Here is a 16,275-nt window from a genome sequence, read left to right on the forward strand (position 1 = left end):
TGATCATGTGATTCAGGCTTAAAGATAGTAAACACATTTGATTAAACCCTGATACATTATAAGCCCTGATACTCACCAGATGTAGGGCGTGTGACACTAGCAGGTGGTGCCGGAGCTGACACTGAAGAGAATGGCTTTGGAGCAGAAGCTGAAGGGGACTGCCATTGTTTTTCAAGTTGGGAAGAGAACAAAATCAACTAATTAGGTCGAATCATTAAGTAATTTTGATGAGATCAAGTTTAAAGTTAACCTTTTATCACAACCATGCATCTCAGATTTTATATCAAACACAATTAGTTTTTTTTGCTATGATGAAAATAGATGATGTGATAAACTTAAGCCAAAACATTAAAAAATATGATGAATCAAATTCAATTTAAATTTCTTGAACTAGGCAGCCATGAAGTCCATGAAATATAAGTCAGTGTATTGTTAACGCAAACTTCAGGTCAATGGACAAAATATGACCGTCATAATTAGTCCGTGAATAATGTAAAATGTGGTCATGGTTAAAAATAAAATAAAAATAAATATTCATTTAGGATTTATTCAAATGCCACAATTAAACTGTGGCAAAATACCAAAATTAAATGCAATTAGTCTTTGGTTCACAGCAAGGAATAAATAAGAGATGTATTCATTAATCCATCAGTATGTATCATACTTCATCTTCAAAATTGATATCTTCAATTCTTTAAAAATACAAAATTTGTAATTTGATTTCAAATAAGTTAGGCAATAAAATGGATTGTCCATTATAGCACATCCACTAGTGCATTATGAAGCGGAATTTTCATCAATTTCAAAGGTTGTCCAAAAGATACTGAAGTACGGTGCTTTTTCAATTACAGAAGGATAATTTTTAAGCTAATTTCAATTATTATTAACTCATTATAAGAATGTTATGCCAAAGGATAGATCCATCCTGAGTCAGGAGAGCCAGAACTTTCATCGGATACACCAAATAATCCAATGCATCAACAAACAAGTTCAAATTACATGTTAGGTATCTCTGGCTCAAAAGAAATAATAAAAAATATAGCTAATATCCAATAAGATGATATATTATTGGCGAGTTAAAAATTATGTAAAAAAGATTGAAATAAAATAGATGAGGTAGATGCAAACATTAAATAATGAAATAAGGGGGAAGTTAGTACTTTCAATTCCTTGAGCCCAATGGGAAAAATGGCTGATTACACTAGAGATCAAACAATAAAAAATAAACTATGATTTATTTACGCAAAGCTGGTTCCCATTAGCAAATACCATGACAAAAGATAACCTAGGAATGCATTCATACATGCTTTATCAAAACACATATGTACAAATTCTGTTGCATGCAATGTTGATATTAGCCACAGAGAGTATCAACACAACTAAATTAAAAGGGTGAAGAAAAATAGATGGAAAGTGATGAGGTAATATGTTAGTCAGCAATACTTCCATTCTAAGATTAAAATAAGAAACAAAGATTTGAAAGTTCCTGCAAATTTTTGCATGCAACATCAAAGCACCCAAAATTTGAGATACGAAAGAAAATGATAGGCCATTAGCCCTATTAAATTATTTGAAATATTTTTTCAACTAAAACAGCAGCATTAAAAACTAAAAATATATTATAAAAGCATATTATAAGAGGCTGAATGGAAATCAGCCAAGATTTCTATTCTGAACTTTTTAAATAAAGTTTTTATGATCACAGACTCTTTTACCTCAAACATAAACATACAATAATTATAAAAACATATTGCACACTGATATATGCACACATTTGTTTTACCATCTTAATTATCTGATTTATTTAAAAATTGTGATAAGGCTACATAAAATAAATCACAGCAGAAGTATTAGGATATTGAGAATCAAATAATATATTGAAAAACCTTTGCATTATTCTACCAATTATTTAAAGGTATAACTAGTCTATCAGACCTTATCTAAGGCATCTGATGATGATGCCACTACATCAAAACTAGTTGGAATAAAACAAAGTTTTTTCATTTCATTATTAAAATGAACTTTCACAAAGTTGAGCCTGAGATAATGTAGGTAATTGAGAATTATTATTGAAATAGAAAAACAAAATTGAATATATACCAATTAGAAAAAAGTTAATGTGATCACAAATGGCAACATACCGTATAAGCTTGTGTAAGAGGCGCACCCCTATTTTGAGGAAGGAAGCTATAAAGAAAAAAAATTTTACGGTATTTTTTTATCCTATCGTGCGGTGTTGCAGACGTATGCCTGGAATTTCGACAGTTATCGAAATTTCCTCTTTCAGTACTATTTGAAAGAGGAAATTTTGATAACTGCGACGGTAACAGCGGCGTAAGAGGGAGTAGAAAGAGTTCCGATCCTCTCTTCGCATACGTCATCGCTCTACGTTGCTTGTCCTACTCACGAACAATTTTGTTTAAAAGCTCTCGCAGGAGTATTGCAATAGAATTGCAGCCGTGGAAAATTTTAAGGCAAAACACGACAGGCACATAGCATGAACCTTCCCAAGAGATAGGACAACAATCGGGGCAATCTCAGCGCCTTAGGATAATAACCACGTCGTAGATTTAAGGCCCCTTGCACACACACCGATTTTGGACGGCCGGTAAAATATCGGCCGTCCACATTCCAATAGTGAACAATGGGAGAGCATTGGAGCTTGCCCACGTACCGAACACGTGCCGGCACCGGCTAAATGCCGGTTAGCTGCCGGACATTGTCACTGTGGATCGCCGTCGCCGGCTCAAAAACATAGCAACTTATCGTTTGACCGGTAAAAATCCGGCGTGTGTGCAAGCATCGCTTCGCCGGTAAAATATCGGCCGATATTTTACCGGCCGTCCAAATTCGGTGTGTGTGCGCGGGGCCGTTTTTTTTCCTTTCCGGGACTCCATAGGAAAATAGGAAATTATCAAGCTACAGGGGATCAATGGAAACGCGTTTCATCCCTACCCCGTCTAACCAACTGACCTTTTTCGGTCTACCAGGTTCAATTCTCCGAGTTTCTGGAGGTCAAATGCTAGGTGAGTCACCTTCTGAGCTCGAAGATATCTCGATATCTTTCAGCAATTGTATGACACGCACGAGGTTCTAAAAAGAATTAGACCTAACGCGACGTATATTTGACAGCATTTAAGTTTTTTGAGCTCTAATAGTTAGACGCACAAAAGAATTTAAATCAAGATGGATAAAAATCAACTGATTTCCTCAACGTTTGGTATCAAATTAAACAGAAAATTACCGAAAAATTCAATTTATATTTGCTATGTAGATTTTTGGTAATGAATGAATTTCACCAAAATATCCAAAATTCCACCAATCAGTCCCTTTTGAGGGCAGGGTCCTCTCGGCAGGCCCTAGAGAAATGTTTTGGGAGGGGTTACAAAGGTCTTTTACCGGCTCTGCCCCTCCCGGTGGACAAAACATTCTCGCATCCTCGGCAAATTTTCACTCACAGAGTGCAAAACTTGTGGTCTAGCCACTGCAGAAGAAGGGTTATGAGAAATACCTATGTTCTTCCAAGGATTTAGCCAGTAGGGGGAGACAGGGAGGAGAGTGTAGGATTTAAAACCTGAAAATATTTAGACATAGAATGGTATTTCTGAAAACCTTCCAAATAAGTCTCTCTAAAAATAAATTCCTCCTAAAGAAGAACGAAGGCTGAAGCATACGGCTATCAGGGCATTCAAACCCCCAAAAAGTTTGCAAGATATGATCACGAGAGTGCCCTCTCCATAGAACTCTTTCGCACCAAAACACAGTCCTTTTTAATTATCCAAAAAATTTTTAGGGCAAACCCCCCCCCCCCCCCCCCCTCCAAGGAAACTTTTTGGCAATAGCCATGCATTCTTATAATACAATATCAAATAATCATAACATTAGCACTACAGTCAGGCCAGCTAATGTGGAATATGAGTGTAAATGTGACAAAATATCCTCTTTACAGCATTCTCACTAAACCAATATTTTTGTTCACTTAATGGATTATTTGTTACGAGCAGGTGATTATTTACACCATTTTAATGCTTGATGAATATTTTTTTAAGATGAGGAGGGAAAACACTTTGCTCAGTATTATGTATTATGGAAGCACATCCTAAGGAAGCAGTTTTGAGTGGTGATGCAGAGCCCTAAATACTTCATGCTCTATGTGTGTATACTTGCTGTCTACCTGGATAATGGTGCGGGGAGCATGGACATGACTTGTTCCAACCCGGGGAGCCTGTAAGAGTTTAACCATCACAATGTGGACATGCACCATGATTAGGCCAAAATATATTACTTACATTAATAATGCAAAACAGAAGAACAAAAACCTCATACAGCTATTTGAAAGATACATATGATTTGAGTAATGATTCTGACAGATTTCATACATAGAACAAACATAAACAGAAGAAGACCCAAGTTTAAATATGGGACTATTAGCTTTGGTAAATGCAAGGCTAGATACATGTCCGAGAGATTATTCCTGTTTCTTCAGGTACTTAGTGTCTGGTGGTATATACATACGTAGTTTTGTTTCAGTTATTTACTCAAACAAAAAAAGTACATATAAGATGAGTTTCATTTTCCCAAAACTCATCCTTTTCTAACATATTTTAGACACATTTACATGGGCTAAACATTTTTTTATGGCAATGGATTAATAATGAGATAATGATGTACAAGTAAAGATAATAAAATTTTCTTGAACTATAATCTGTAATGGTATGTATGAATAAGATGAGGGGGATATAAGGGAAGGGGGGATGAGGGGAAATCTATTTGTAATCTTTTATTAAATGGATGCATAAAAAAGGAAAAATATATGTACCTACCAACCATCACATAACCCAATGCAATTCAATTAGAACTGTAAGATTAAAAAATACCCAATTCATAATGAAAAGATTGCAATATTTCAGAAGGTAGTATAGGATTAAAAAGAAGAGCCCACAGCCAGAATACAAAAAATGCAGCCTGCTTCAATTATCACAAGCATTGATTTCCCCAAAATAGAAAATCATGAAGAGATGTCTTATAAACTAAATAAAAATAGCATAAAATATTCTGACAACCATTAAAAGCAACAGTAACCAATACACCCATGTCTCGTATAGCGCAATTTCGATTAGCGCAATTTCGATATAGCGCAAATACGTTCCTCGGGGAAACATTGCAACGCAGTGTAGCCTAATCAAAACTCTTGAACGCTCTCGTGATAAAACGTGAACTTGCGCGAAGTACAAACGAAATTTCTATCATTTTACGCATATTAATGTTATTGCTTGCCTCAAAGCTTCTTTTTTGTTTATATATTAATCGAAATCTATTGCTGTGCAATGGCCAAAAGTATTACTCGTCATTGGGTCCAGATAGCCGGCTTACCGAAGTAATTTATCTCGTCTCTTTAACAGAATGATAATAAATAATTTAGATCGTTAATTAAGCGTGAGGCTAGTGGAAATGATTTTTTTTCAGCAATACGGTTTGAGACGTATTTTTGCCGTCATAGGTTATCGGGCGATTGACTTCCAGGTAGAGTGTCTACGCCGTCTACGCTGAAGCCTTCAAGGTCATCGGTATTCACGGGGGAGAAATGGAGCGGTGGCCGAGTTGCGCATGAATAGCATCAACACATATAAGGGTCCGCTATAGAGTCTCAAACACAATGGCTTCGTTCCCTCCCCGCAGTCTTAGGCCTTCTGCGTCTCAGGAATACAGTTCAGCAGTGGAAGGTGATTTAGATAGAGCCATACAGAGTAAAAACCAAGAGAATATGGCAAAAAATAGGAATGCGTGTAGAAAAATCAAGAATTTATCAATAAAAACTATAAACCTAGAAGAGGAATTGAAAGAGGTCAATTGCTTTGAAAATGGAGAGCGTCAAAGCGATATTGCGTGGAAGTTTAAACGTACGATGCCTTATTCAGAATAAAGACGAAGTTAAAACATCAGTGACCTCAGCCGCACCAACTTCAACCAAGCGGTCTACACATACGGAAAGTTCATAGAGAATCAGTACAAAAAGACGGGAGTGGTAATCGCTCAGAGACATTTAGTGAAAGCTCCGGTTGGTTCCAGCATTTAAACGGCAAGCAGGTATTTTCAGTGCGGCGATATCAGGTGAATATGCAAGTGTTGATAGCGCAGTCACCGCAACATTTTCTGATGAACTCCAAGCTGTGATTGAAAGTGGCTCCTTTCCCCCTCAACTAGTTTTTAGTGTTGACGAGACGATATTGTTTTGGAAAAGAATGCAATCTCGTTCATTCATTTTCAGGGAAGGAAAACCTGGGTCAGGTTTCAAGGCATTTAAAGACTGTTTCACGTAGCTGCTAATGACTCGGAGGACTTCAAATTAAAATTATTTATCATTCATAAACTCCGCTAGCTATGAAATGGCATTCAAAGTAGCATTTTCCTGTCATTTCGATGAGCGACAAAAGGGCCTGGGTGACACAATAGTTGTTTTTAGACTAGTTTGAAAAATCGTCAACTGCCGGCAACGCATTACGATCCCCTGAGATAGCAGATGTTAGCCCACCCGCACGACAGGAGGGAATTTCAAAAGCACGTAAGAATTTTTTTTAACGTGAATAAAAGTCTTTGAATGCGTGCATACTATCTTTAAAGATGTTTTAAACTATAAAAGTTTATATAAATAATGTTTTCTAAGGCTTTTTATGGGAATATAGATGTTTTAGAGGAAATTCAATACCCAAGACCTATCCTACCAGGAACGCATCCCTATCTTCCCAATGATAAAACGCTCTCGTATAACGCAAATTCGTATAGCGCAAAGACCCCGAGGAACGCATCCCTTGCGCTATACGAGACATGGGTGTACTTAGAGGCACCAAATTTTTGCAAATAGCGAAAACTGAGTTCTATTTAACGCTTTTTTTTTACATGATTGGGATATAGACTTCATAAAAATTAGAGATAGGTCCGGTCCGGTACTACCATCTACTTTGTGAAATACAGACAATGCTACACTGAAGTCGCTTTCAGATGAAACGACTTTTTGCTGGCCGCCGTTCACGTGATATTCAGGTGGCTTTCAGATGAGACAACTCTCTGCAACCCCGTGTGCTGTGCAGTGAATGGTGGCCGGCAGAAAATCGTTTCATCTGAAAGTGGTCTCACGAATGAATCATGAACATATACAGTAATTCTTTGCCACACGAACAAGATGCATTCCAAGAGTTCGTTTGTAAGTTGATAAACATCGGAAGGCATAGAAAAAAGTTATTATCCTGCAGAATGCAACACCGCATTACAATTTTGCGTTAGCTAACGGCTGCTCAGTTTATCCATAGTGTCACTGTACCGGCATGTTGACCAGTTTTTTGTTGAGGTTACAAAAACTGTGACAGTGAAGCATGCAAATAAGTTGTCAATTAAAATTATATTTTAAGCTACATCGCAGAATCCGGAATATATTTTGAACTGACTTACAAGTTACAACAAATTAACAGATGATGTCGTCGGAAGTTGGGCGAGTTTCTTTATGCATCCTGATGCTATGCTAACTATCTAGGCAGTATGTAAACTATGCTCCAAGCATATTTCACCCGGGCCATCAAAATCAACAGCAACTACTACTGTTTTCAGTGAACGCCTGTTCAGTACTGCAGGCAATATTTCTACCAAAAACAAGAATAAATAAGGTAAAAATGTTGAATTTTTTACATCAAAACTTGGAGAAAGAACCAGTGGCTGCCTTATGTAATGTGACATATTGGTTGATCATGCCTTCTTTAACAACCTGGTATTAAAACTTTTTTACTTGGCAAATAAAATTATGGAGATGATCTTAAGTTTTATTTACAGAGCTTTCCCGCTAATTTACTTCTTTAAAAAAATTATTTTCATTCACTTCTTGTGGTTGTTCATTTAAATTTACCATTGATTCAGATAATAATAGTTCATCCTTGGAACCGATAATCGAGAACCAAGAACAAGATGGGGGAGAACCGAACCGGTACCGAGAACCGAAAAAATTTAAGAACCGACTCATCCTTAATTAAAATATTACGTAAACTCAACAGACAGTTCTAATGCTGTACTACAACTATGAAAGTTAATATTTTTAGAAATAAAGTGCAATAATAACAGCTATTTGTAAAAATTTGGTCCCAAACCTAGTACAATATCTACCAACTCCCAAATGGAAAATACACTTTCAAACTCCTAAAGAATCACTGATATAGGTACAAAAGAATAAAAAGCCCAAAGCCAGCTAAAGAAATCATGCCTGCCCATTCAAAAGCCTTGTAAGTTAATGGAATGGAAGAGGTACCCGATGCATAAAGTTAAACGGAGATATTATACCTTGTATTCCTTTCCATTGCCATTGGTCATAATGGTCGAATTAGTTTCTTTGGCAATGTTGTTGTTGTTCTCATGAATAATCATCGCAGGATGACTACTACTACTACTGTCCTCCAAAGTCAACTTTTGGACTTCGTTTGGTATTATAACATCAGTCACTACATCCTTGTTGTTGGTACCAAGAAAACTAGGGTTGGTTTCATTGGCAAAGTGTGTTGGCATGTTGACTCTCCTGTGTCCATTCTGCATTACTGTATCACTTGTTGTCCTCGCTATATTCTGATCTACCATTTCAATCCTTGAATTGATACCAATGCCATTTTCTGGAGACTTTGACCTGGTATCACGGAATTCCATCGTTGGCATCAAACCCACACTCTGGTTTGGCTCTTTGTGCTTCGTTACATTAGAAGGATAGTCAGTTTCAGATGTTTCCAATTCAGTGCTTTGTGAGACAGGCTGGAAATTATCAAACACATGCTCAAGGTGGTTCAAAATAATACATGGGTAAAAAACAAAAACTACAATTAGTCGAAACTGAAAAAACTGGATTTCAAAACATTAGCACATACAAAACCAAAAACGAACAGAAAAACAAACTAAAGCATGGATGGTCAAAATAAAAAAAATCTTAACGAGCCAAAAAAATATAGCATAACAAAATAAAATAATAATGGAAAAAGGAGAGTTAAAATAATTTGTCCTAAGATTCTTCACTATCTATTATTATTCTCAGGTTTTAGGTAGGTACTACTTAATTCTTTGGAGCACATTTAAATAAATTATGCCAACAAAAAATTGACAATTCATACCCTAAATATTTCAATTATTCCTTCTTTGTAAGTTGTCAAGCCACATAATATTGATTCCTCTCCATATAATTCTTTGAAAATAGTTATCCTAAGAAGTATCCTTCATCACTATTTAATTATGAGAAAATCATAAAACATATCCCTCTATGACACTACTCAGAGACACCCTTGCACAATTAGCCAATATTACTTAGCAATTCACAAACTATTAGGTAATTTTTGTTTGGAAAAATACCTAATATTGTCATTCACCCCCTTTACCATTTCCCACCATAAACTTCCTTCTTCAACTCTGCATAAAGCATAAATTAAACTCTCGATTCCACTCATTATACATAAACTTCAACAGAAATTGATCTCTGCAATACAAACTTGAAAAAACTGGACTTCCTAAACACTAGTTGTTCTTAATTATAATACTGGTTATCTTCAAACTTGTCAACTTCAACTGGAATTGAAAACTGTTAACCTAAATCTTAAAAATCTACTGAAATGTGAAATTGTTTCATAGCATAAGCTAAAATATTTCAAAGTAAATTTGACGACTGAAATCCTATCTAAAAATAAGAAAAAGTGATAAACAAAGAAAGCAATACCAGTGAAAACTTAAAAAAATTCAATTATTTGGAATGAATTGAATATAAAAATACATATCCCAAAACTATAGCGATACGATCATTTTTTGCATGGACCATACTTTGATAGCTACCACACAAAACCATGCAACGAGAGGAGAATTGATCCAGCAGAATAAAAAGTTGAAAAGTCTTCAAAAAACACAAAGCAACATAGCATATGATGAATTTACTTGAATAATCTAATATTTTAAACTATGTTCATGATGATGTAAACTCACGTGGAAGGGTAGGGGAGCCATGGTTCCAGGCTGTGGTGACATTGGCTGGGTTGCCAAGGGAGTTGGTGTCCCGGGCCCACTTTGGGAACCCATACTGTGGGCCAACGCAGCAGATATTGCACCAGCTGGTGCCTTTACGCCTCTGCCAGTAAAAAAATTAAATCGTTTCATCATAGATGTGACATAACCTGGATAATGGTGGGGAGTTCAATCATAACAGGAGTGACAAAGTCATGAAACTTGTGAGGTTAAATTCCTGATACCGGGACTAAAAGTCCGAGACTTTTTTACCTTACTCCTCAACAGGGGCTGGAGATGGGAAGAAAAAGGAAAGAGGCACCAGTGCAATTATGATACCAATGATATGCAGAGGAGAGGAAGAAAAAGGGCAAAAGAACCTCACTACATCATGAAGGCAACATGAGCTATTATGTACTAGCAAAACCAGATTTACTCTTTCTAGACAAAGGGTTCACCACCCTATGAGATAAGGTTACTCAGACATTTTTCTCTACTTATTAAAATCATTAAAACATTCAAAACACTTCAATACTGAGAATTTACTTTTTATTATGAAAAAGTGCTACCTAAGCCCTTAGGCTAAGGCAGCCACTGTCTTTTGATACCTTTAATAAGAATTCTTCCATGCTTTCAAGCAAGATTTTAGAAAAAAATATTTTAAAAGATGAACTGCTCTTCTGCAGTACTTTTGGCTGGTGCCAAAATTAATATCAGTTATACAGATTAAAAACAGTACATCATTTAATTTCTAGTTTGAAGTTTTCTTTAAGTCACGATTTAAAAATCTTAGTGGATCACTTACGGTGGCACTGTAACTGGTTCAAGATTAGGAGCTGGTGGGTGATGGCGAGCCACAAGCTTGGCATGGATGTCACAGTAGAGCTTGTTGTTTATGTTGTAATAGCCTTCAAATAAACAAGAAAAAATGCATAAAAATTACCATTCAGTTGAAAAAAGCTATGCATAAGACCTTATGATAACTGGAAGTTAAGAAATAAATTTCTGAGAGGAGAAAATACTGAGGTCATGACTGAGGTTTTTTTCAACAACTTTTTCTTGAAAACAGATATCTAGCAAAACAAATCTAGTGTTCAATACATAAAAGTAGAGGGGAAAAAAGTGCACTTCAAAAATGTTAGAAAATTTAGCATTAATTTTTTCTATGGAATATTATCTATTTGAGTCTTATCTAATGATGACTGTCATTTGTAATGTTTTCCAAAATTTACACAACAAAAAATTCACATTAACCGTAAGTCCTTACTTCTGGCACACTAGAAAAAATCCTACATGCCACCCCTGCCATCATGCAACACTCCAAACTTTATTGAACAACCTCCATCCCATCCTCCCCTTATGCAACCATTCACCTTCTCCAATCCACCCCAGTCTTATGCAACTTTCCCTATCCAGTAACTTCAATTTATACTAACACCCTAACCCCACATTTGTCACAGACTTCAGTGAACAGCCTCCAACTCATTCCTTCCTCATGCGACTCCTAACCCTTCTAACCAAAACACCAAAATGCGAGAGAAACAATAAACAGCGATTGAGGAGCAACTTGACACATGAGGGGGTGTGCTTGACATTTCTCAGAATAATTTTGATCAATTTCCATTCCATATTATTGATTCCAATAGGTTAAAAAGTGATTGAAATTTGTTGTGTTCGGAGTCCACCCTGAGGACTCACTATGAGGGTTTATATTTTATTTCCAGAATGAAAATTTTCCAACAAAAATGTCTGATTCCATTGATATTCAATCAGAATTAATTATATGGATTGAAGTTGTCTCAGAGTAATTCTGATTAGTATCAAGCACACCCCAAGGAGAATAACGATGAAATCTCACCCTCTTGACAACTTTGCCGACTGCAAAAATTACAGTTTTTATACGAAAATGGATGTCTCATTGCTAATGATGACATTTTGAAATTGAAAGAAATTCTATTAAAATACGCATGGTGGGCACATAATAAGATTTTGCCAAAATCAGAAGCATAAGAATATGAAGACACAAAAAACAAACTTTTTGAAAAAACCCCTGATCGAGCGTACTGTCCATGCATAATTAAAGCAGTGACGATTGCAGCATCAATCACTAAAAAACACAAAAAATTTATGGTGATTCAAATTTTTAAAAAGTCAAAAATTCATTCAAATATTTCCAATAGTTTCAGAAAAAGCATCCTCCATATTTTCAGATCAGAGTATTTTAACATGTAAGCAATCAATGATTAAAGTCAATTGAGCCCTAAATAGAGGTTACCCATCCACAATGTTTCAATTTTCAGCTTTGTTTATTCTTTAAGGAAATAAGTGTGAAATACCCAGTGGTATACCTTAACAGAGACATCTTCAACGGTACATTGAGAAAATTTTACGGAGGAAAAGTCATCCAAAACCTGGTCAAGGCAAATGACTCTTCCTTGGTGGAATTTTTACATCTATTGGTTTGATTCAACGAATGCTAGAACCAGTTATCTTTATTTTTTAAACAAAGTAATTGCTGTACTGAATATTTTGATAATTTTAAAATAGTCCCCTAACCATCCGTAAATAATTTTATGACAGAATCATACACATATATTTAAAACTGGTACGTTATGATGAACTCACCAACATTCTTCAAAGATGTTCCACAGGTTGCACATTTGAAGCATTCAACATGGAGATTCTTGTCCTTGATGCGTACAAATACACCCCTGAAAAATAGCAGTTTCTTTTCTTTGATTCATCCTAATGGTCAAAGATGCATGAAATACCCATGCATTGCAATGGAAATTCAAAAATACATGCAAAATTCCTCCTCAAAACATGTTCCATTCGCTAATGTGTTCCAAAATTGAGCTACATTCTCATACTAGGTACATCCCTACTTAAATGGATAAGTAATTAAATTTCAGCCAACTAGTACACATCTTCGTGAAGTAATAGGTCTCTATGCAGAATATGTTTGTGAAAGCCCATTCTAGCCCATTAGCAACTTCAACCAACAAAATAATCATATCACAATAACAATAAATCATGAGATTCATTGAGATTAAAGCATGAAATAAAAATAATTGAAGACAAAAACTAATACAATCCTTATTACCAAACAAAAAAGTAGAGACGAGTATTTCTGAAAGGGTTAATACTGCTTAATTTTCATTGTGAGCCATCATCCATAAACATCATGAACCTCAGTATATGACCATAAGAATTATGGACCTGGATAGTATAGTGGTCTGAGCCATGGCCCAAAAAGCCAAAGGTACATGGTTCAATTTTCAGTCCATGGGAATTTTTTTCATGGCAATTACTGTGAATCGATGGGGATGTTTATAAAATAAATAGCACATCATTTTCAACAGCTAATATATATTTCCCCCTCTCTTAGCCTTTTGCAGAGACTTAGAATTGTTCCAGTGATGAGTTTTTCAGCAATGGATTACTCGGGCTAGACTCACACAATATTTAAAATTAAAATTACAAAAAAAATGACTAAATTTATAAACTGACGCCATCATTTTCAAGCGATGAATGTGACAAAAGCCACCCAGATAACCTTTCACATAATTCAAATGTCAGATTGTGCATTGTTGGGCTCAGAACCAGACATTATGCACATAATACATTCTGAAGAAACTGCTCAATGTGGAACACATCATAAAAATTCATGTACACACAGTAAAGGAAAAGCACTGAAGTTTCCACTTAAACATTCAGCTTCAATAAAGACAATGTAAACCAAATCTTTGCTATTAATTTTAAAGCATTCTTGACAGCAAAAGGCAGATTAATCAAATTATTTTTCTACGCATCTATTTTATAGATAGAAATTTTTTGAAATAGTTCACCATATTTCAAAGTTGATTAAAAAATGAAAATGTTCAATGGCTGGAAAGCATGTGGGTTTGTAATGGTTTGAAAATGGGAAGCTTTTAACCCACATGATTTAATGCCAAATAATTATATGTAACAGGCACCAAAAAAGGATAACACAATTACAAACGGAAATTGATAGGCCTATGTTTATGTCAAGTCCCAATATATGAAAAAATGCATAAGTAAACTTTGCCCTTTCTATGTGTACATGAATATATGCCAAAACTGGATACAGTGCAGCATGCTAGAATATAACAAATATTTAAAGACAAACAGCAAAAAAGAGATAGAGAAGGAAGCAGAAAACATTCACAATACTAGTTTTGCAAATGCACATCTATTGCTAGATGCAATGACAAGTTCAAAAGTATTGTGCGCCATTTGAGTGATTAAGAGTAACCATATGATAAAAAAGGAAGCACAAAATATAATGTACAAATCGAAATTGGAAAATTAAGTTTGCCAAACGAGTTATTTAAATTCCTCTTTGATCTTTTGAATTAATTATCAGAAAGATGGAACTCAATTAGCATTATAAAGCAAACACTATATCGATACGCATGATTTGAATGTCATTTCAAAACTTCAACAGATAAAAACAAAATTCAATAGCAGTAAGTCATTGAAAGTAGAATATGTAAAAAATGCAGAATATGCCAAAAGAAGGAAGTTAAAAAAACATAATTAGGTTGTCTTCCCAGATACTTTTCTTCCATGAAAAAACAGCCTCAAGTTCAGATTTCAAACATAAATAGCAACTCTTCAAAATATTAACAGCTCTCTTGACAGTGAGACAATTCACTCCGACCTAAAATCACTGTTCATTAAAAGAATTCGGTAGATGAAGAGGAAAGATAAGTTACAACAACAAAAATCTTCCTCATTCAGCCATTCCCTCATAATTTTAAAAGGAAAAAGCACAAGAGCAAACCGCCTTTCATTAGTTGATGACACAACCTGAGTTCTGATTCATTAACATGTTCAAGGAGAATGTTTCACTGAGGGAAGGAATCACTCACATAAGTCGAAAACAACAACAGTGAGGCCAACGCATGAGACTGAAGTGTAGCGGAGACCTGGCAAGCAGAGAATCGCTTGCCAGGTCTCTGGATACAGTATAGCATGGTAGTTGGAGCAATTTCTTGTCACAAGTGATTCGTTGAGTATAAAGCAAAATATAATGAGAATTGAAGGCAAAACTAATACAATTCTTATTGCCAAAGAACAAATTATACATGAGTATTTTTGAAAGGGTTAATGCTGTTGATTATTAAATCTCTTGCAGTGGTATCATGGTGCCGGAACGCACCAGAACGCCGTTCTGGCACTGGTTAACATAGAGACATAATAGTCAAATAACACTTTCATCAATTTCGTAATCTCAAAATTTCTATTATGTATATAAATTCATAAACCAAACAAAAAAAATATAATAAAATGTAAATAATAATTTGAAATTAAAAAACAGAGTAATATTTTACTTCTATAAAAAAAAGTTAAGGAAAGTGTGCTCCGGCACTGCTAATTTTGCCATGATCTCACTGATCTCTAGGGAAGTATTCAATGGAATAAAAAACAGAAAAATACAAGTCTTTACTTTTCATGGCCTTTCATAATCATCAGTAAAATAACTCCTATTCGCGGCAACAGTAACTACTATTGGAGTGTAAACACAGCAAACCGTGATTACCCCTTTTTACCCCTCATTTCGATGAGGAATATCCACCACTCTACCACGGCTGCATTAAAATACTGGGAATGACTGAATATGTGAAGATTAAAACACAATTTAGAGTCTTGTTTTAATAAGCCTGTTGTCTTGTTCATTACGGTCGTTATCAGTTATATTATAATACATGAAAGTATCACAAACATGAAAATATTTCATGCTTTCAATTAATTATCAATATATTTATGGCAATTAAATTTTGATAAATTCCTACGTTTGGCAAATAGTCATCCTGAATTACTCTTCAACCTCATTTCCACTGTCATTTCACACCTGAGATATTGAGAAAGTAAAAGACATATAGGTACAAAAACAGAAGCCAACACACAATCACAGAGACAAGAGTAGAGCAAGAAATAAAAAGAATTGAAGACAAAAAACTAACACAATTCTTATTGTCAAACAACAAAGTACAGACACAGCATTTGATTTTTTCTGGCCGGCACTTGGATCTGCGTAAAATACCCATCCATAAGGTTCTTACAACCTCATATGGTGCTCATGTATAATAATAATACCGAATACTCAAATGTCTCCCCATATGAAAGACACATTTTCCAATGGGCTGGATGTCATATTTAATTACAAGGTTGACAAAATAGACGACTAATTGAATACCAAAATCAACAAAGAATTTCATCTTAGGTAAATATAGTATAATG

General features: G+C 35.2%; 1 protein-coding gene across 10 annotated transcripts in view; it reads right to left on the minus strand.

The window, feature by feature from the left end:
• LOC124161087 (PDZ and LIM domain protein Zasp) overlaps positions 1–16,275 on the minus strand; it is a 190,249-nt gene that overhangs the window by 18,087 nt on the left and 155,887 nt on the right. For 8 of the 10 annotated variants that reach the window (XM_046537276.1, XM_046537275.1, XM_046537281.1 and 5 more), the window contains 5 exons: positions 12,634–12,719; positions 10,814–10,916; positions 9,991–10,132; positions 8,323–8,781; positions 77–158 (listed from right to left, as the gene is read on the minus strand). In XM_046537276.1, coding sequence (XP_046393232.1) covers positions 77–158; positions 8,323–8,781; positions 9,991–10,132; positions 10,814–10,916; positions 12,634–12,719 — 872 coding nt within the window. Of the gene's footprint in view, positions 1–76; positions 159–4,174; positions 4,226–8,322; positions 8,782–9,990; positions 10,133–10,813; positions 10,917–12,633; positions 12,720–16,275 lie in introns of all 10 variants that reach the window. The other 2 variants (XM_046537280.1, XM_046537282.1) reach the window with 2 other exon arrangements.

The sequence above is a fragment of the Ischnura elegans genome, chromosome 6 (assembly GCF_921293095.1).
Source record: "Ischnura elegans chromosome 6, ioIscEleg1.1, whole genome shotgun sequence".
Lineage (NCBI taxonomy): Eukaryota > Metazoa > Arthropoda > Insecta > Odonata > Coenagrionidae > Ischnura > Ischnura elegans.